This window comes from Lacerta agilis, chromosome 16 (assembly GCF_009819535.1).
Source record: "Lacerta agilis isolate rLacAgi1 chromosome 16, rLacAgi1.pri, whole genome shotgun sequence".
In the NCBI taxonomy this organism is placed as follows: Eukaryota; Metazoa; Chordata; class Lepidosauria; order Squamata; family Lacertidae; genus Lacerta; species Lacerta agilis.
This window is the reverse complement of record NC_046327.1, coordinates 33855591-33877627: the sequence shown is the minus strand read 5'-3', so window position 1 is coordinate 33877627 and position 22037 is coordinate 33855591. Positions and strand designations below refer to the sequence as shown.

Sequence of the window (22037 nt, the reverse complement as noted above, 5' to 3'; positions counted from 1 at the left end):
TGATCATGGAACCCAAGAAAGTGAAATCTCTCACTGCCTCCATTTCTTCCCCTTCTATTTGCCAGGAGGTGATGGGACCAGTGGCCATGATCTTAGTTTTTTTGATGTTGAGCTTCAGACCATATTTAGCGCTCTCCTCTTTCACCCTCATTAAAAGGTTCTTTAATTCCTCCTCACTTTCTGCCATCAGGGTAGTATCATCAGCATATCTGAGGTTGTTGATATTTTTTCCGGCAATCTTAATTCCGGTTGGGGATTCATCCAGTCCAGCCTTTCGCATGATGAATTCTGCATATAAGTTAAATAAGCAGGGAGACAATATACAGCCTTGTCGTACTCCTTTCCCAATTTTGAACCAATCAGTTGTTCCATATCCAGTTCTAACTGTAGCTTCTTGTCCCACATAGAGATTTCTCAGGAGACAAATGAGGTGATCCGGCACTCCCATTTCTTTAAGAACTTGCCATAGTTTGCTGTGGTCGACACAGTCAAATGCTTTTGCGTAGTCAATGAAGCAGAAGTAGATGTTTTTCTGGAACTCTCTAGCTTTCTCCATAATCCAGCGCATGTTTGCAATTTGGTCTCTGGTTCCTCTGCCCCTTCGAAATCCAGCTTGCACTTCTGGGAGTTCTCGGTCCACATACTGCTTAAGCCTGCCTTGTAGGACATATTCTACTCATGTAAAAACACCAGGCAGGCCCCACAAATAACCCAGAGATGCATTTTAAATAAAAGGACATATTCTACTTGTGTAAAAACATGCTGATTCCTGGACCGTCTGTGGGCCGGATTTAGAAGGCGATTGGGCCGGATCTGGCCCCCGGGCCTTAGTTTGCCTACCCATGTACTAGGTTGTCCTTAGGACTGTGTGCAGAGAGCTCTCTGCTGCATCAGGAGTCCTGGCCAAGTCTTGAGGGCCCAGGCTGCAGACCTGTTCCCCTTTTGCTCAGCCTTACTTAGGGCTTCTCGGTTTAGGCTTATTACCTGATTGTGACATGCGTTTTGTGAACGAGCCATCATGCATCAAACACCTAAGGTGAGCCTTTCATATCGCCTCAAACACAATGCTCCTTGTTTCAATGGAAACAGTTGTGAGTCATGTAGTGACAGAACTCAAACAATGATTCATGTATGTGTGCCGCAGCCGTAAATAGAGCCTCACAGTTAGGAGTCATGTCAGCTTGACCTACTCTCTTTTCTGAATGGGGAGAGGGGCTTTGTGTATACTGTATTATATACAGGTACTTAATTATTTATCATTTGCCATTTATATGGTGCCCCCTAAAATAAATTATCTAGGCCTCACACAGAAAAATAAAACACAGCAATTATACGATGGTACATTCAAAATCCACAAGCTTAAAAATCCAACCAGCATAAAAGCATACAAGGAACAAAACATAAGGCCGACACACAAAAGTGCAACACAGGAGCAGAAAAGCTGAAATCACAATCAAATGCAGGAGTTAAAAGCCATCAACCATGCCACAGAGATTAAAAAAACAAGATATTAAAAGGGGAGGGAGGGGGGAGGAGGAGAAAGGTGGTCAGGTATTATTATTATTTTATTTTAAAAAAAACTCAAAACGGCTCAATAAAGTGAGGTGTGTGGTAGGGGTCAAAGGAAGGTTTCATAAGGTAGGCAGGAAAGGAAACTGCCTATGAGGGGCCTTTCTGGACAGAAGTTGGGGGAAAATTCATTTTTTTAAGGACTTTTTATGGATCAGATTGGATCTACTTAAACAAAATTTATATAGGCCTACCTCTTGACTGTGAAGAAAAAGAAAAGCAAAAGACCCAAACACCTCTGAGTGTTTTACAAAAATATAACAGTTAGTAGGTGTTACAAACACATTCCAAAAATAAAAGGAAAAGATTAAAAATCAACAGTAGCTAAGAGAATCTCTGCCTCTTCCCCAGGCCCTCTGTGCATGCTGGGGAGATTGGTGGAAATCTTGGTTGGCTAGAAAGTCAAGACAAAATCTATTGAGCCCGGATGGTGACTCGGTCCTTTTAATAATAATCAGAATTGACAAGGCTCTTCTTCCCAACCCAGTCAGGAGGCATCTGAAAAAGGCCACAGCCCTAAAGACAGTGACTGTACCAGATTGGGTCTGGTATGGGTGAGCATATGCTAGGATGTGTGTGAATGAGACAGGCCCATAGCTGTTGACTTTCCCCTTTTTTGTGGGAAATTCCCTTATTCCAGCGCCATTTCCCACTGCAGAAAAAGGGAAGGATGACAGCTATGGCCGTTTCCCAATGCAAGAAAAAGGAAGGTTGACAGCTATGGACAGGCCTGGCTTGGGTTGTAGGTGGGCCTCAAATAAGGGAACCAGGTAAGAAGTTACAGGGAACCAGGCAGAGGGCCTTCTCGGTAGTGGCACCCGCCCTGTGGAACGCTCTCCCACCAGATGTCAAAGAGAACAACAACTGCCAGACTTTTAGAAGACATCTAAAGGCAGCCCTGTTTAGGGAAGCTTTTAATGTTTGATGGATTATTGTATTTTAATATTTTGTTGGAAGCTGCCCTGAGTGGCTGGGGAAGCCCAGCCAGATGGGCGGGGTAATAATAATAATAATAATAATAATAATAATAATAATAATAATAATAATAATAATAGAACTGTATGTAATTCAAGATGTAAAAAAATCACTGTGGGTTGTAAGATGGAAGTGTTGCCTGGCCACAGAATTATGCAAAGTGAGTTTATAGTTGCCACACATGAACTGCTTAGGACAGGGTTGTGAACACCCCATATGGGCCTTTGCAAAGCACACACACGCAATTCTGTGCCAGGGTTATGCAAATTATGCTCCTAGAAAGGTAGCGGTGTAATTAAAAAATTAATTGTAATAAGAATATGCAAATTAAGCAACATTGCTTATATTTGATTAATTTGCATAATTCTGCACCTGTTAATCAGGGATGTGGAAAGCAAGACATTAAAAGCCCCATTCTCTGATCAACTGAAATATTATTAGGTTAGCCCTCTGATTTTTATTATTCAGCAGGTGAGGCTTGCACTATTTCACATGTATCTTCACGGTCATGAGGGCTAGAAACATTTTTAAAAGTACATGGGTTTTGTTTTGTTTTGAAATTAGATTGTAAAAATCTCACTACATAAATAAAAGGGATGTCTCTAGGTTTCATGGTTGTAAGACAAATATGAATGTTAGTAAGTGTCAGAAGATATTTCTATGGACCTCTTTCCCATAGTCTTGAAAGGGAAGAGCACTGCACCTGTTCTTTTGCCATCGTTTAGCTGAATTCCCTTTTTCTTTTGCACACCAATTCCATCCTCCACTGTATGCATTTCCTTCTAGCTTCTTTTTACCATCATTGACTGGCAAAAGTGTTGTATTTTTGCAAATAGTTTTTTTTTTGGGGGGGGGGAGATTTGTACAAAGGTGCGGTCCAATATTTATGAAAGGGTCCTGCTCTGCTACATTTGCTTGCTCAGACCAAAGATTTGTCTTTGTTTATGAAATCTATTCCCCAGTGTTTCAAGGTGTGTCAGGATCCTTTCTTAAACATTGGTTTCCAACGTTCTGGCTTTAGTTTTTGCTTTTATATCAAAACTGGGGTGATTGGGATGGATTGTGCAGTTTGTCTGCCCCCACTGATAATCTCCCTACTTGCTCAGACTTACCGGACTCATGGGGTGGGGTACAATCAGGGTAACTATTTTGGCCTGAGAAGTTTGCATCTCACTTGCTATTTGAGGTGGTCTAAGCCCTTGCTTGCCATCCTTTAATTATTCTTATTCCCCTAGTAGCAGAAAGCTTGACAGTAAAGGAGAGGAAGATAGGCCAGTTCCTCCAGAATGACACCAGGACAGAGTTTTTATACTTTTTAGTGCTTTTTTCCCAGGGGGTACTCAAGGGTATGCAGTACCCGCACCTCTTTTTGTTGTTGCTAAAATGTGTGGCGCTTACTGTAACAACATCATGGTGAGTACCAGCACCTATTTTTATAGGGGGAAAAGCACTGAATGGGGGTATATAATGTCAGGGGTGAATGAAGGCTAACTGACACCCACGGCGGGGCAAACCACTGGCTGCACATGCGTTGCGCCGTACGGACAGTGGCGGGATGCTCTGCTTGCGGCTGCAGCTGCGAATGGAGGATCCTTCACATGCGGCTACAGTGGCACGATGACTGCTTGCGCCACCGTGTCCGGGGGTGGTGGGGTGGCTTCTTGTCACCCCCTCCAAACATGGCACCCGGGGCGCATCTGTATAATGTTATGGTGTGAATTCCCCTGACCTTGCTCTCCTCCTCCAGAATACTCTGAACAGGCTCACCCCTTCTTCAATTAACATGTTTGTGCCACATAAGTCCGTTAGTCTTTAAAAGGCCGCACAACTCTTTCATTTGTGTGTCCTCTTTGAGAACTGAGTGTCAGAGAGGGAATAGCATGATTGATCACATTGGGGGGTATATTGCGGTACGTACTTTGGTATCCTGTTGGCACACAATGAACGGCACTTCTTGTTTAGAAGCGCTGTTTATCCTAGGCGCATGTTTGAGTTTTGCGTCTCTCCAGAGCCCACCTTGGGAACTTTCTATAACTTTTGTGATGGAGGGTTGGTACACTTGGCTCTCTTTCAGTTGTGCATGCTGGGCTTTTCATATGAATGTTTCAAGAAGATAAGAGCCTTGGAGGTGCATTTCTTCTGGCTCAGATGCTTGCTAATCCAAACCTGTTCAGTTGCAACCCTGAGCCTTAGCATGCAATGGACAGAAGGGGCACTGCACAACACGCAAGCCATTGTTGGCAGCCCATAAGCTACTGTGCAGCCTGAAAAACTGACACCAATATAAACCCGGGCAAACATCCAGCTGGGTGCAGTTAGTAACCTATACCATAGTGTTTGTACAGCACTAAAGACTAGCTGGCAAAATAAGGTTAACACCAAGCCAGCTGCACCTGGGAGCTGCATGGCAATTCAACACAGCCTTGTCAAGGCACACATCTGAACGGTGTTGTCCTTGGGGCCACTCCAATTTACTTTAAAATGCCTAAACGCTATGACAGAGTTTCTTTTCTTGAACTGCTTGGGTTCTGGAATGACTTGCCTTACCTCAGCTCAACACTGAGTTCAACTCACTTATCTGAGGACTACTTATGGCTTAATAAGCATTGAAAGGTGTGGATACCCTGCCAATGAATCCTTTGTGACAATGTTAAGTTAAGGCTTGGCGGAGAAAGAAGTAAGGCTGTAAATCACACCTAGAAATGCTACTTAATTGTTGATTAAGTTACTTAATTGTTAATTCTATTAAGTATGACTCTTAGTTCCATGCAAATAGCATTTAATTAACACCACCAAGGCCCTCTTTGTCACCTTCCAGAGGAAAAAAGAGCTGAGTATTAAGTGATCATAGCAAGCAATAGTGGATCCAGGATTTCTGAATTTCAGTATTGAGTTAAAGTTTGTATATGTGTGTGAGAAAGATGGAGAATGCAGGCACAGCAAGGCCTCAGTTGGGAAGCAGGTCTTGCAGCAAAAGAGCTCAGTTTGGTAGTTCTGCTATTGGATCACGCTCTAGATAAGCCTGCCCACATTTGTAGTGGAGTTCTGTTGCCTCTAGGTAGACACTTCCCCCACACTGAACTAATACTCCTGCTTTTCACACCTTCTCATAAGGGATCTGTAGCTCAGTTATTTATTAGAGATAATAGTTGTATGCAGAATGCCTCTGTCATTGTCCTGAGCGACTTCAGCTAAACACATCTCAGTCTGCTTGAGGTAATAAGGGAGCTCCATGGCACAAGGTGGGCCAATGGTTAAGTGGGAAATGGGGCTTCCTGGCTACTTGCCAGCTCTTCTTTGGGGAAGTGGACTACAGAAGGTAACCTGCTACCATTTTGGAGTAGCCAACCAAGCTGAAAAGAGAATTGATTGGCCAAGCTTTCTAACTGCGGTCTTTCAAGGCAAACCACATAGCGACATGAGCTGTAGCCTGGTGTGGCATCTTTCATCCACACACACCCTGATCTAGGCCTGTCTTCTTTCCCTCTCCTTCTTTCCTCCCCTTTGTACAGTTGCCGAACCAGTAACAGAAAGAGCCTGATCCTGACAAGTACATCGCCGACGCTGCCACGGCCTCACTCTCCACTCCCAGGTCATATTGGTGAGTTAAGCCCTTGACCTGCCCCATCCTTCTTTCAGGAGTTCCACCCTGGGTGTGCCTTATCCAACACTACACGGTGGGTCACAAACAGAAGACAGACCCCTGTCTTGCTGCCCCTGCTCAGGCAGTGGCCTTCCAACAAGGCCTGCTAGACTGGCTTTGACAAAGCCCACCTTGGAGTCTAGTAGTAATTTCTCATACCCAGGACTAATAAGATGCCCTTGGTTCCTTCTGAGGACACAGTAATGTAAGTCCTTCGTTTTTTAATCTACCCTCGTGGGTTTTTTTTTTTAAATGTGGGGTTCCTTTGCATTGCTACAGCTGGATGAGATTAGATTGGCATAGTCTTGTATTAGACCTATTTGTCATAACATGCCAGGATGCCTGCAGAAATATTGAGAGAAATTTCGTCTAAAGTCCATGTCCACCTCACTCAGTTTCCATCCTGTCAGCCTTGCCATACGTTTAGCAAAATACCCTAAGTATTTCATTCACTCCAAAGCAATCATATTAGTTTGATTTAGAACCAATGTTGTCTATGTGGGTTCATCCATCTTCTAGTCAGCCTTCCCACTGATTTCTTTTCTCATCTTTCCATGCATCCCAGGCCATCTGTCTATTATTCTGGCCACATATATAGCAGCACCTTCTCGTCTGTCCATCTTACTAACTATCCCTGCCATTGTCTGTCCATCTGTCTGACTTCAAATCTTTCCCTCTGACCAACTATCTACCCAGCCATTTGACACTTGATCATTAATCCCCCATTGTCTGTCTGTCACCTGTCTTATTTGTTTATTCACCCATCCAGCATTATATTTCTTGGCCTCTTTCTGTCTTCTGTTTTCATATTCCTCTGCATCACCTCCCATGGCTTGTTGCTGGAGTCACTATGGCAACCTTTCTCATTTATGGCAGGCTCTGAATATGAATATGAATATGAATATGCTGGCTCCTTGAGTGAGACAGGGTTAAGAATTCGATCTGGTCTGCTGGCAGTCTCACGAGGCAATGTGTTGATTTCCCTTTTGTGTCTTCTTTTCCTGCCCTGTCCACAGGTAGCAGCCCTCTGGACAGCCCTCGGAACTTTTCCCCCAATACACCAGCCCACTTTTCCTTCGCTTCCTCCCGCAGGTAAGAGCAGTCCCTCATTCTTTGGGACTCTGGTGTCCAATGGCTTTTGGGAATCTCCACTGCAAACCCGGACTCCTTCACTGACCACTGATGTGTCCACACAGGGGTGTTATCTTGCACAATGAGTAGTCCACTTTCTACGTATGTACTTGGGTGCAACAGTGTCCACAGATGAGTCGTTTAAATTTTCTGCCTCTGATTCCTAAACCAGTGTTTTGCATCTGCACTAGTTGGGTGTATCCTTGTGGTGCCCCCTCCCCTCAGTTATTACATACACACCCTCCATTAACATTTACTTAAGGTTGGCATGAGCACAGATATAGATATAGATATAACCAGAGATGCTGATCAGAAGGTCAGCGGTTTGAATCCCTGCAACGGGGTGAGCTCCCGTTGCTCTGTCCCAGCTCCTGCCAACCTAGCAGTTCAAAAGCACGCCAGTGCAAGTAGATAACTAGGTACCATTGCAGCGGAAGATAAATGGCGTTTCCGTGTGCTTCGGTTTCCGTTACGGTATCCCGTTGCACCAGAAGCGGTTTAGTCCTGCTGGCCACATGACCTGGAAAGCTGTCTGTGGACAAACGCCGGCTCCCTCGGCCTGAAAGCAAGGTGAGCGCCGTAACCCCATAGTTGCCTTTGAGTGGACTTAACTGTCCTGGGGTCCTTTAACATTACCTTTTTAGCTACATATATAACCACACCATTAAAAAACAACAGCAGAAAATAGTCAAGAACTAAGGTTTACCTGCATATTTCGCAATGGGCAAAATGAAGGGTTGTGAATTTGGGGGTAGGGGAGTAAACACACAAAAATAAGGCTTGCCATGCTGCTTATAGCAATGACAGCAGATACATACAGAAGGACCTCACCTGAATCTATCTCTGAAAAGCCAATGAAGCAGGCCTGCCCACCTGCTTTCCTCTCTCCTTTCTTGATGTGCATCCTACTTTCAGCAGAGGATGGATTTCATTTTATTTTCCCATGATGCAACCAAAGCATTTTGCAAATATTTAAAACCTTGGAGAAAGCTGCAAAAGCCCCCCCCCCCCTTGGATATGGAACTCACAAGATTCTGGTCTATTTGAAGTAGCTGCATGTTCCTGCTCCTTCCCTGAAGGGGTTAGCCCTTCATTTTGTTGCCTCCACCTCCCCATCTCCCTCCCTTCCTAAATCATGTTTAAATTTTGGAGCTATCAGTTCCTGTTTTTATCTTTTTATTTTAAGTTTAATATGGGCAAGAATTTTCTTGCACAAAGCTTCTGTATTAAAATCAAAAGAGATTTATTATTAGCAAACATGCTTTTATTCTCATGTTCCTTCACTCCCAATTCTGGTTTAGCCGTTTGTATTTCTGTTTTATTTTTAATACTGTACAGAAAGAAGGTTTTGTGCAAGAGCAATCTTATGCAAAACCTCTAGATTAGAACTTAGAAAAAAATTTAAAGGTTGGTTTATGTTCTGCACAAGTGCCCTCAGCATGCAGCAGTTAGAAACAGGCGTGCTTGAAAATGAACGCTGTTTTGGTCACCAGAAGGAACCAATGCCTGCTGTATCTGCCAATTCTTCCTGAAGGTCCAATTTTAATTCATTTTAATTTTAAATACCACTGTTTTTCACAAGAGCAGTTTTGCACTGAACAGCTGTTCTTTAAAAAAACATCATCAAAATATGCAGCAGGGATGTCTTCAACACCAACCAGTAAAAAATAGGCACTCTACATCCTTTCCCTTGGGCTGATGAATGCTGCAATAAATAAATGAACTGAGACACAAGCAGCTTTAAAACTACCTTAAACTCCTGTGTGGACAAGTCCCATGTGTTGAGGCAACCCATGAAGGCTATAAACACCACTATCTCAATAGTAGGGTGAGAGAGAATCCAGCTGCTACCCGAGCCCTAAGCATGGCATAATCAGTGATAAACTTACAAAAAAGAAGTAAGCAGAACAAGGATCTGCTAAGTTTTCGTGGTTTTCTTTTTTAAAAAACAAAACACCAACTGCTACATTACAGTTGTACCTTAGTTTTCGAACAGCTTAGTTCCTGAATGCAGCAGACACGTACATGTTAACTCAGTGAAGCTGAGTTTATTTAAAGAAAACAAAGAGAACAACCAAGCCTCTAGACTGGAGCTCCCTGCTCTCACTACCTCTGTTGATGACTCAACTGAAACCTCAGGGTGGTTCCTCTTCTCTTTAAAACCTCGCGAGAACACCACCCTCTTCCGCCTCCTCTGTGACAACAATTTCCCTTTCTCTTGCACCCGGTAAAGGCTCTGACAAACTGCTTTCAGAGAGATTCGGACTAGCCCTGGACTGAGTGCTTCCCTCAGTCTTATCTCCTGCTTTATCCATGGCAACCTGCTCTCCCAGCTCTTGGCTGCTGTCCCAGTAAGACAGCTGCAGCTGCTGTCTACTCGGCTGTAACCTGACATCGAACATCGCAAACCAGGAAGTGACTGTTCCGGTTTGCGAACTATTTTTGGAAGCCAGACATCCGACGGGGCTTCCCCAGTTTCTGATTGGCTGTGGGAGCTTCCTGCAGCCAATCAGAAGCCGTGATTTGGTTTTCAAACATTTTGGAAGTCGAACAAGGTACAACTGTATATTTATTCAATCAACCACTCAGTTTAGACCTCTCCCCCCCCCATTTATACACTGCCTTACATGCCTAGCATAAAAATACAAAAGGGCAAATAACTTTACACCTAAAACAATAAAACCATCGAACGAAGCAAACTCAAAGCAGGACATATCATTAGTTCTTATCCCAGCTGCTTGCACCATTTTCTCTAGGTCGTCAAAACAGATAATTCCCCCCAGCACATTCTATCTGGAGTTTAAACTTCCTGAAATGTTTCCCCCTCCCCTTAAGAGCAGTAGACTCGTAATCTGGGGAACCGGGTTCGCGTCTCCGCTCCTCCACATGCAGCTGCTGGGTGACCTTGGGCTAGTCACACTTCTCTGAAGTCTCTCAGCCCCACTCACATCGCAGAGTGTTTGCTGTGGGGGAGGAAGGGAAAGGAGAATGTTAGCCGCTTTGAGACTCCTTTGGGTAGTGATAAAGCGGGATATCAAATCCAAACTCCTCCTCCTCCTCCTCTTCTTCTTCTTCTTCTTCTTCTTCTTCTTCTTCTTCTTCTCTTTCCAACTTGGGTACCCTGTTCTGGAAGGGCTCTAAATACCCAGTATCCACATTACTACAGTGTTATTTCCAAGTCCCAGGAGGATGTGTGGGTTCTGACCTAGCTTGAAGAACCATCACAGGCTTGCTATTGATGGTACAGCAAGCCGCCCTAGATATTTGCCTCATGGGAGGCCAGCCTCTCCACTTGCAGTCCTTATTTGATGAAGTCCCCCCATCTTCCCATGTCTGGCTGCAGAGGCAGAATCTCCTGGGTAAAGTTCCCATAGACTACTGAGTGAAAGGAAGCCCACTTGGGGTAGAAACCAGTTGCACTGTGCACAAGGAAGGAGGAGAACCAACTCATATCCATTCCTCATTTTTTTTCTTGCTTCAGCCCCTGCCCAATCTTCCCCACCAGCCCATCCCAAGAAGTCCCTATCCCTCTCAAAGGCTTTGGAGGAGAACTGCGGGTTCCTGGCTATCATTCTCATGTTTGATCTACCAGGCCATGCTGCCAGAACGTGGCATACAGGAACATTTGAGGCGGTTGAAGATTGTACAGCTGCTGCTCCCCACTCCCCATCTGCTCTCTGCTCTTTTTATAGTCATGCCCATGCTGCTTCTGCCTCCCGCCCACCCCCCCACCCCCCAAAAGCAAGGGAACAGACTGTGAAGTTCCATCTTGCCATAAACAAAGTGCTGAGTAAAATCCACCCTGAGCTGTTTACAGATCTCTGTTCTGTGAATTTTCACACTGGACTAAAACACACGTACGGTTTTATCACAGGAGTATGATTAGAAAATACCTTATTCCATGGAACTTGCAAAGTCACTTGTGTCAGTGTGTGTGAGAGAGAGAAAATGAGAGAGAGATCAAGCAAAGTGTAGGCCTATAGATAGATTGGAACAAACCAGGACACCCTGAAAGAGCTTTTTTTTTTTTTTAGGAAACCACTGAAATTGTTGAGTTGTGGGGTTGTTGTTTTTTTAGGGAAAGCTGAAAGTTGTCAAGCTTTTCTTTACAAAAACACCAAAAAATGATTTTTTAAAAAAATTGACTTGCCTAAGATCCAGGACAAAGTGCCGCCTTTCAGAAATTCCCCCCAACATCAATTCCACCTTTGAAATCCCAGTAATGTCTGGGAAAATCTGGACATACAGCAGCCCTAACAAACCCAGAGGCTGCCTAATACATAGTATAAAAGGAGGATGATATAAAAGTATCCACAGTCATCACAAGGCCTATCTTGCATCTTACAAGGTCCTACATCAGGATTAATCTGGATCTGTGGACGCCTGGTTCATGTTCTTTTGACAGGAGAAACCTAAGATGTGTATACTTAACTTTATTACAGTATATGTGCTCTTTCTTGCACGGTGCAGGACTTCATGACGCATGGAATGGCTATTTGCAGAAAGCACAGGGTTGAGGGTCGGGGTGTTTGCATGGGACAGTAGATAGTCAAAGCTGTTCCAGATGCATGACTGAGGGGTGGGGAAAAGCTTTGCCAGAAAGCTTTGGAAATTGTTGGCCAAAGGATCAAGGCAGCATGCAGAAAGGGACAGTCCAAAACAGTCACACACAGTAGCTGGGATCAAAGCTAAGGTACCTTTCCAAGGAGACTGGGAACAAGATGCCAGAATCCAACAGGTAACAACCAGAGTCAACAAGGTCAAAACTAGCTGTTGTCATGCCCAAAGACCCAGACCCGACACTGAAGTTTTATAGCTAGCTTGGGTCAGGGCAAACCAATAGGACATCTGTAGGTGGAGCCCTCCTGGGGCTGGGGAAGGAGAAAGTTGACCCTCTAGCATGCATAAATAGTCTGAGATGCAGCAAAGGTCCACAGCACACATATAAAGTAAGGTTACCAGACATCCTCGTTTCCTGGGGACAGTCCTTGGATTTACAAATCAGTCCCCATACAAAATCCACTGAAGTTGAAAAGTGTCCCTGGATTCACTGAAAAAAATCTGGTAACCTTAATATAAGGCACATTCAACACACATTTAGAGCATGTGACTTCCCCCAAAGAATCACGGGAACTGTAGTTTTGCCTTCACAGAGCTACAGTTCCCTACACCTACAGTCCCTAGGATTCCTTGGGCAAAGCCATACATTTTAAAGGTGTGTTGAATGTAGTTTAAAAGCATGATGTGAATCTGTCCTGTGTTGACATGGACATTTTCTCTTGTGCTTTCCTTTCTTTCTGAACCTCTGAAGGGAAACTAGAACTGGGAGGAGAATTCTAATACAAGGACTCTAATTAGAACGCCAGAACTGCCATTGTGGTTTGGGGTTGCGATTCTGTAGTAGGAGTAGCAGAGTAGCCACTAAACTGTTCCCCCCTCCTGACCAATCTCCCTAGACACCGGTAAGATTTAGACAGGAAAGAAAGGCAGTTCCTAGTGGAGTCAGAACGTAATTCAACAGGTAAAGCTGCCACCACCCCCTTTAACCTGAGCGATCCCCGAACGGAGGTCCAAGGAGGCAGACCACCCCGCTGGTTACCGGAATCGCACAGCCCTGGGTCCCCCTACTGGGCCACAGGCAGAAGTTCAACAAGTAGTGTCCAAGTGGTTAAGCACCTGTTCAGCTTCCTTAGGCAAGAGGCATAGAATCCAAACAACAGAAATCCTTTTCAGATTTATTGAAAAAACTAAACAATAGGGTTGCACATTTCTTTAACGGTTACAAACAGAAAAAAACCTTGTTTAATCTTGCTGGCTAAAACAAAACATAGGTAAAGGTAAAGGGACCCCTGACCATTAGGTCCAGTCGTGTCCGATTCTCATCTCGCGTTACTGGCCGAGGGAGCCGGCGTACAGCTTCTGGGTCATGTGGCCAGCATGACAGAGCCGCTTCTGGTGAACCAGAACAGCACACGGAAATGCCGTTTACCTTCCCGCCGGAGCGGTACCTATTTATCTACTTGCACTTTAACATGTTTTCAAACTGCTAGGTTGGCAGGAGCTGGGACCGAGCAACGGGAGCTCACTCCATAGGGATTTGAACCACCGACCTTCTGATCAGCAAGCCCTAGGCTCTGTAGTTTAACCCACAGCACCACCCGCGTCCCCAAAACAAAACATACTGTATTTCAAAGCTTAGCAAGTGGTCAGGAGTCCATTCACTGGCAACGCCCTCAGGCGAAGACCAGGGCAAGGCGACTGCGATTTGCATCTCAATTCCCCCATCTATTATCCTCTAATTGCCATGTGGGGTTCCGGTTTTAAACCAATCATTGATTTAAGACAATTTGTAATAATCCAATGACTAGAGAGGGCGGCTATATTTCTTAGGGAATCAAGAAATCACACAGCTGCCCCCTTCCTTAATCTTGGAGTCCTTGAAGATCAAAAGGACTCTTTCTTCTTTCCCAGAGCTCTTTCACACATCCAATCTCCTAGGCTGTAAATAAATCTTAACCTTCTGCAGCAGGGTTGGAATCTACATTTGTAAATCAAATAGCCTCCATCCGGCTGAAGCTAAGGTGTGACTCCTTTTACACCTCTAGAGACATGACAAAGAACAGACACCCACTTTCCCAGGAGGCTGCTCTCCCATAATGCCATGTTTTTTATCTGAACCAAAGTTTAATACATACAGAATTTCCTAACTTCACTACAGATTCCTCAAAGGGTTTGTGGCATTCCCAATTTCACACAGGTGCTCCACTTTCGGTAATCCGGTTCACACCCCTGAAAGCTATGCCACCACTACTGAATCACTTTTTCTGGTACAACTTGATAAGAGGCATTCTGTGGACCTGGCTTTATTAACAAGAGGGGTACTTTTTAAAAACCTCACCAAAGAAAGAGGCTGAAAGGGGAGCTGTGTTGGGCATGGATATTTTTAATTATTCGGAAGCAAAGATGGGAATATTTGAATCAAACTTTAATTTCTCTCAATCCCTGTCCCCAAACTGATTGGGCCATGAAGGGGAGGGGAGGAAAGAGGGGAAAGCAGAACTTGTTGCACTGGCTCCCACTAGCACAACTGCTTAGTTGAATGAGATGGTCTAAGGTAATAATAACTGGAAACATGAAATCTACAAAATAGTTTAGCAAAGAAACAAAAGGTAAACACCAAAATAGTCATGAATCCAAAGAGACTTGAATCTTCTCCCGAAGCAAAGTTCTGTTGAGTTCTGAGAATTGCAGGGGAATCCGCCAAGGGCACTTCTCTGGGAAGATAATCATTGCATTTTATCCTCTCAGTAACCTTGCCAGGCAGGTTAAGCTGTGTGACAGTATCTCTCCAGGCTCGGTTGAACTACAACTCCCATCATCCCTAACCACTGGTGATGGTTATCCAAACTTTCTCTTGTCCTGCAGCTTTCCCACAGGGAAAACAATTCTTTAGAGCTCCATCAGAGCAAAAGGCAATTCAGGTTTTCTCTGGATTGGTGTTTGCTCTGATTTAGCACTAAAGAGCGGGTTTTCCCTGGGAAAGGTGTGGGGCAAGGGGGAAACTGCTCAGATCCATGCTTTCTAGGTGTGGAATGAGCAGAATTTTGGATGAGCCCTAAATTACACTACTGCCTGGCCAGATTACTTAGGAAACACTTCAAACATGAAAGTTTGATTAATTATTCAAGGCCAGGCTAATCAAATGTCATTGGATCCAGAAGATTAATTGCAACAGCCTAACACCACTTGTCAGTGTGTTTATAGCTTTCATTGATATAGCAGCCAGTTCACACAATCAAGTCTCTTTTTTTCCTGGTCCAGGCTCAAACTGTACATCTTTGAACCCACATTGCACCTGAATTGAGCTTATGCACGTTTTGGAGGGGGCCGAGGGGTTGTCCCTGCACACATCTTAACATGTGAAAATGCTTCAAGAGCACATTCCCCATGAGAAAAATCCAAATCACTTGGAGCTTTTTAATGTAAAAAGACAGGGAGCAAGGGCAGAGGGGTCTAAAATCATGAACAATGTGGAAAAGGAGATACTTTTCTCCCTGAGGATAACAGAATTTGAGGGTGCCCCCGTAACATTGATTGGCAGTAGGCTCAGGTTGGGCAAAATAACAGAGCAAGCTTCACCCCCAATCTGCTGTGCTGGAGGAAGTTAAGAAGTGGCAGAGATTTCCCTCTACTCAAATGCAGCCAGGTTCTGTTAGCAGGTGGCCTCACTGCTGTGGAGGTCATCACTGCACCTGTCAATGATACAGGCAGGTGGAATCTGCTGCCAGTGGTATCCCCGCATAAACCCCTGAAAGAGGCTGTGTTTGGGGCAGCAGGACTTGCCAAGGATCCTCTAGAATCTGATCCAGCTACTAGTGATGGACGAGTCTAGGCCTCTCGATTGAAGTACTTCTCTTTAAAACATCAAATGAATTGTTGCCTTCAACACCTATTAGTCATGAGAGGTAAATAGAACCTCTGCATTCAGAAGCAACATACTGCAGGGGTAGGCAATGTGTTGCCATCTAGATGTTGCTGGACTACAACTCCCATCATCCCTGACTTTTGACCATGCTGGCTGGGGCTGATGGGAGTTGGAGCCAAAATGTCAGAAGGGCACCACTTTGCCAATCCCTGCAGCATGTTTTTGGACACCATATACTGGGGGACAAAGGATAAGGGATTCTGTTGGTGGGAATCATAGTGTCCAAGCCCATAGAGCTCCCAACCCCATCTTCCATTCATTGCATTGTCTAAATGTCAAAACAAAATAAAAAAATAAAAAATAAATCCTTCCAGTAGTACCTTAGAGACCAACTAAGTTTGTTCTTGGTGTGAGCTTTTGTGTGCATGCACACTTCTTCAGAGCTCATACCAAGAAAAAACTTAGTTGGTCTCTAAGGTGCTACTGGAAGGATTTTTTTTAATTTTTAATTTTTAATTTTGTTTTGACTATGGCAGACCAACACGGCTACCTACCTGTAACTGTCCAAATATCAGTTACCCTTAGCAAAGTTTCTGGTATTTCTATGAAGCCTCATTAAAGCCCAAAATGGATCTGTCTCTACAGTAATAGAGGTTTTCTAGGCTGTACCTAAATGGTTTGACATATATGTCAAGATAGAGTTCAATATGAGAGGCATAGTGCAGCATTCAAACTCATATGCTTTGTACGCACCTTTGTGTCCTGAAAGTCTGAACAGGCAATTATTTCCAGCCAGCTGGTTTACTGGAGAGACCAGCAAAGAAAGCAGAAGTGGTTGAAACATGGACTTTGTGACAATATGGGTTTTTTTCTTTTCTTTTTTTCATCAGAACTGGTTCTGCCTGAATCTTAAAACTATGGACTATCTTAAAGTTCCTGTTCATTTTGATCATTTCAGGGCAGATGGCCGGCGTTGGTCCTTGGCTTCCTTGCCATCATCTGGATATGGAACCAATACTCCCAGCTCCACTGTATCGGTAAGACCTTCCTGCCATTAAGATGATCTGGGAGGGAGGCAAGATTTGACTGGTTATGGGAGCTGTTTATTGGACAGTGGCCTGAAGACTGTGCTGGAGTGTTTGAGGACAGGCCAGCCAAGGAAGTCTAAATCATAAATATGGTGGTAGAAATTGCTAAAACTACATGTGGGCCAACTGACCCCCAGTTTGTAGCTATTGACCCCCCACCCAAGAGAGCCCTGCATGTCCACTGTAGGGTTGCCTTATGTCCAAGAAATCCCAGACATGTCCTCTTTTGCGAGGCAAACAGGCCCATTCGGAGGGGGGGATTTTTACCTTTTAAAGGAAATGTCTGGGGTTTGGGGTTTTTGAAATTGGGGTGGGGTTTGGCATGGGCACGGGTGGCTCTGCATGCCATAGCTGCTGTCAGCCTGAACCTGGGAGAGAGGCACATGGGTGCAGTGGCCCTGTGCACCTTGTGCCTCTTTCCCTGGCTCGGGCTGGCAGCAGCTCTGGCTGTCTCCCCCCCCCCCTTCAAGATATGGCAACCCTAGCATGCAGGCCAGAGGTGGGGGAGGGGAGTCAGTGTTGTCAGTCTGGGTTGCCCCAGGAGAAGAGGAGTCTACATAATGTGAGCACTCGGCACAGGTTGAGGATGCAGAGTGCATACCCATTGCAAATGTTGTCACATAACTCAGTGCAATCTTTAACATCCTAGTGTGTGTATCTGTGGTTCACTGTAATAACACCTGGAATTCTTAGCTTCAGGTCAACCTGAAGGGCTGTAGGTCAGTGGCAGAATGCTTTCTTTCCACACGAAAGGTCACAAAACCCATTCCTGGCATTTCCAGGCAGGACTCGGAAAAGATGTGTGCCTGAAACCATAGAGCAACCTCCTGCCAACTTGGTGCCCTCCATTATGTTTTGGACTACAACTGCACACACACGCCCCAATATCACCTCTGCTGTGCTGGCTGAGGCAAACAGGACAGAGAAGGCTGGTGTCGTCTATGCCGAGCTAAATGGGCCAGTGGCCAGATGATTTAAGCAGCTTCCTGCGTTCAGTCACATTCTGTGGGTTAATGCCAGGCTGACCTGTGAAAACCATTCTGCAGTAACAATTCTCATGTTGCATTGGCAATTGGATTATATTTTGGTTCCTGCAATAAAACTGTTGCATGTTTTAGAAGGCTATGCAGCCCATGTATAAGAACTGGGCCATTTCAAAGACCTAGATACATTTCCATGGCAGATTTGGGAAGACATTTGCAAATATCTGACACTTGGCATCAACTTAGGGCCAGTGGCCAATTCTGTTTCTTCCTTGCAGTCGTCCTGCTCCTCCCAAGAGCGCCTTCACCAGCTGCCTTACCAGCCCACCATGGATGAGCTGCATTTCCTTTCCAAGCATTTCGGCAGCAGTGAGAGCATTACTGATGATGACGGGGGGCGGAGGTCCCCTGCAGTGCGGCCCCGGTCCCGGAGCCTCAGGTAAGGATGGAGCAGCCGTCACCCTGCAGAGCAACTCCCTTGGGTCCCTCATATGTTCATTGCACATTCAGCCTTCACTCAGAAACTTGTAGGAATATAAGCAAATGAGAGACTTGCAATGAAATTATTGGTCTATAGAATGGGATAAAAGACCAGTGTTCCAGTTAGATTCAGGGTCAACCCTGGCTGGCATGGGTAGATCCTAAGCTCCCCCCCAAAAACAACAACAATGGAGTGTATTTGCTAAGAAGCATTTTGGTGCAATGATCTGTGCTCTGAATCTGCCAATAGGAAGTGGGGAATCTCTGGTTCTCCTGATACTGCTGGACATCAGCTCCATCAGCCCCAGCCAGGATGCCAAGTGATAGGAGCTGATGGGAGTCATAGTCCAGCAACAACTGAAAGGCCTCCAGTAATCTTAAAGAATGAATGAGGTTTACGTAGACAAAAAGAAACACAGTCGTACCTTGGTTCTCGAATTTAATCCGTTCTGGGAGTCCGTTTGACTCCTGAAATGGTTCAAAAACCAAGGCGCAGCTTCTGATTGGCTGCAGGAGCTTCTTGCACTCAATTGGAAGTTGAGGAAGCCACGTTGGACGTTCGGCTTCCGAAAAATGTTTGCAAACTGGAACACTCACTTCCGGATTTGCGGCTTTCAGGAGCCAATTTGTTCAGGAGCCAAGCCGTTCAACAACCAACATACCATTGTATTAAACATACATTAAACATCTAAGAAAATAAGCACGAAACAGCTTAGCAACTCAGCAAATATGACTTTTGTTGCATTTCAAATGTGATAAAGACTGATGGGATCAGTTATTTGAATTCTGCCATTAGGCTGCAATCCTATATATATTTACCTAAGAGTAAGCCCTGCTGAACTTCTAAGAGTAGACATTAGAGGATTGTGCTTTTACTTTCTCACGTTGGCATGATCCAGGCCAGGAGGAAAGGTTAAACAGGCTGAATACAAAAGGCTCCTCTATTGTCCTGCCTGCTGGGAAGCAATTAATTTAAGAGAACTGTGATTAAATAGCTCCTTTTAATGGTTCCCTGTACATCTCGCAAAGCAGGTCTGTGTGCCATTCTGAAAGTGTTGCCTTTGGTTAAGGAAAGCAATAGGATAATACAGTCAAACCTCAGTTGTCGAACGTGATCCGTTCCAGAAGCCCGTTCATCTTCCGAAACGTTTGACAACGTTTGTCCAGCACGGCTTCCAATTGGTTGCAGGAGCTTCTTGCACTCAAGCAGAAGCTGTGTTGGACGTTCAGCTTCCAGAGAATGTTCGAAAACCAGAGCATTTACTTCCGGGTTTTTGGCATTCAGGAGCCGAAATGTTCCAAAATGGAGGTGTTCGGGATCCGAGTTTTGACTGTATAGGAAGCAATGCGGGTAATACTGAACACCACACTGATCTTTCACTACCAACTGATACACCACACTGCTGCTGACAGTTAGTTCCTGAGTTTCCTCACAACCCTGTCTTGTCTGTCCAATGCAATGGATGCCTGCTGGACAGGTCCTGTACACAGGGGCTGGGGTCTTGGAATCTGTTTTCTATTTTACTGGAATTGCTGGAAGCCAAGTGCACGAGACAGTTAGAAATGGAGAGCATGGTGCCTTTGAGCACACACTCAGCCCATGACAACTGGCCTCACAGTCTTTTCACACAAACATCCATTCTGATACCACCATGTTTTCTTTATTTCAACAGCCTTATTCAGAAAGCGAGAGGGAAGTCTTTTGTGTGTGTGTAAGAAACCCTTTCCAAGTCTCCTGCAAAGTACCCAGAGATTTACCATAGATCCCGATCTACCTTCTCCCCACTTCTTCCATATAGTATATTTCACATCATTAGCAATGAAAGAATAATGATTAAGTAGTAATAAAGAAAAGTGAGAAATGCCCAAATAGAATTCAGGGCGATGGGGAGTGTAGGAAAATGGAAGATACCAGGAGCTGATGCATTCTTATTCCTTTGCAGCCCGGGCCGGTCTCCATCCTCCTATGACAATGAGATAGTAATGATGAATCATGTGTACAAGGAACGATTCCCCAAGGTAAGGAGGCAGAATCTAAATATTTCATTTCCATCAAATAACTTCCTACAGGGACCATTTTGCTTGCAATCCTGGGAAATGGCTTCTAGAGGCAAAGGGATCTGTTTCATTGAGCCACTTTCCATTGACAAGAGATGGACAATATGCCTGTATTGACACTTAGCATGTAAATTTAAGACTCTTTTTTTTGTCCCGCTCTTTCTGGACACAGGTCCATGCTTCAAAGCTCTGAGTCCAAGTGTGTGTGTGTGTGTGTGTGTGTGTGTGTGTGTGTGTGTTTTGTCCTGGAGCTTTCTCTGCAAAAACCCACTCTTTAGCGCTCCATTTGGTTTTTCTGTGGATTGCCTTTTGTTCCGATTGAGCTTTAAAGAGTGAGATTTCATAGGGAAAGCTCTGGAGCAGAAAAGGGGGCACTTTGACACAGAGTTTTACACTGTGGATCGTGTCTGGAAAGAGTGTGGATCAGCCCTTAATTTACATTTTAAAACTTGAATACTCTTGCCCAGAGCAGTGTCTCTTTGCTTTACTTTGCCTCATTCTCTCATGATTATTGCAATAGCCCACATTCCAAACAAACACACTGAGAAAGGGTAATGGAGAGAGAGAATAAGAACTGGGCGGGCCCAGAAATGGAAGCAAACAGGTATTCCTGACTAGGGTGTGTAATTGTTATTTATATAAATAGATATGATGGAGAAGAGAAATACCTTATGCCTTATAAGACAGAAAGAAAGAGAGGTTGGCTGTGCCTTGTTATATGTTGTGTCTTACTGTGGTGCAGTTGTGATATAGCAAGTGATTCTTTTAGAGGAAGGTGATAAAAAGGAAAGGCTCTCATGACCCAGAATTCATAGATTTTTGTTCACAGAGAGTGCTGTGAACTGGGTTCTAGTTGAGGGGCTGGGAGTCAGGATTCCCTTATACCTTTCCTAGCTTTGAGAAAGGAGCAATGCCTATTCTGGGTTATTTACTAGACTCTTTTTCCTGACACAAGAGCTCCAATTTCTTACCCCCCACAGGCCACGGCGCAGATGGAAGAGAAGCTGCAAGACTTCATCAAGAGCTATGAGCCAGACAGTGTGTTGCCCTTGGCTGATGGGGCTCTCAGTTTCATCCACCACCAAGTCATTGAGCTGGCACGAGACTGTTTAGCCAAGTCCCAGGAAGGCCTCATCACCACTGTCTACTTCTACGAGCTGCAGGAAAACATGGAGAAACTTCTAAAAGATGTGAGCACGGAGCCTCTCAGTGAATGTGCAGTGGACGGCAAGATGTGTGGAAGAAGTCTGTTTTCCATGGCAGTGAATAAAAAAGATAAAGTAGGGAGGGGCAACAGGGTTGGCTTGGAGTATTTTCTGGAGAAATTTGGGTTTAGGTGTGAGTGGCAGCAAGTTATGATGGAAGCAACCACGATGGACGAAACAAGCCATGTGAGAGCAGGGACTCTTGAGTGGGGTGATAGCAAGAACACGAGGAGGTGTTCCTTGTGGGCACAGTGGCATGCCATGGAGATGACTGCAACCAAAACCATTCTCTAACAAGCCCCTTCTTCCATTTTTACAGGCCTATGAGCGCTCTGAGAGTGAGGAGGTGACCTTTGTCACTCAGCTTGTGAAGAAGCTGCTCATTATCATCTCCCGACCAGCCCGACTGCTGGAATGCCTGGTGAGGCACTGAGGGGTATACAAGTCTGTCTGCTTCCCTAGCAATTGGCAGAACTCAAA

General features: G+C 44.8%; 1 protein-coding gene across 1 annotated transcript in view; it reads left to right on the top strand.

Moving 5' to 3' along the window:
- LOC117061180 (microtubule-associated serine/threonine-protein kinase 1-like) overlaps window positions 1-22037 on the top strand; it is an 87113-nt gene that overhangs the window by 47411 nt on the left and 17665 nt on the right. The window contains exons 3-9 of the mRNA XM_033173864.1: window positions 6057-6145; window positions 7204-7279; window positions 16702-16780; window positions 18093-18253; window positions 20238-20313; window positions 21333-21542; window positions 21877-21978. Coding sequence (XP_033029755.1) covers window positions 6057-6145; window positions 7204-7279; window positions 16702-16780; window positions 18093-18253; window positions 20238-20313; window positions 21333-21542; window positions 21877-21978 — 793 coding nt within the window. The remainder of the gene's footprint in view (window positions 1-6056; window positions 6146-7203; window positions 7280-16701; window positions 16781-18092; window positions 18254-20237; window positions 20314-21332; window positions 21543-21876; window positions 21979-22037) is intronic.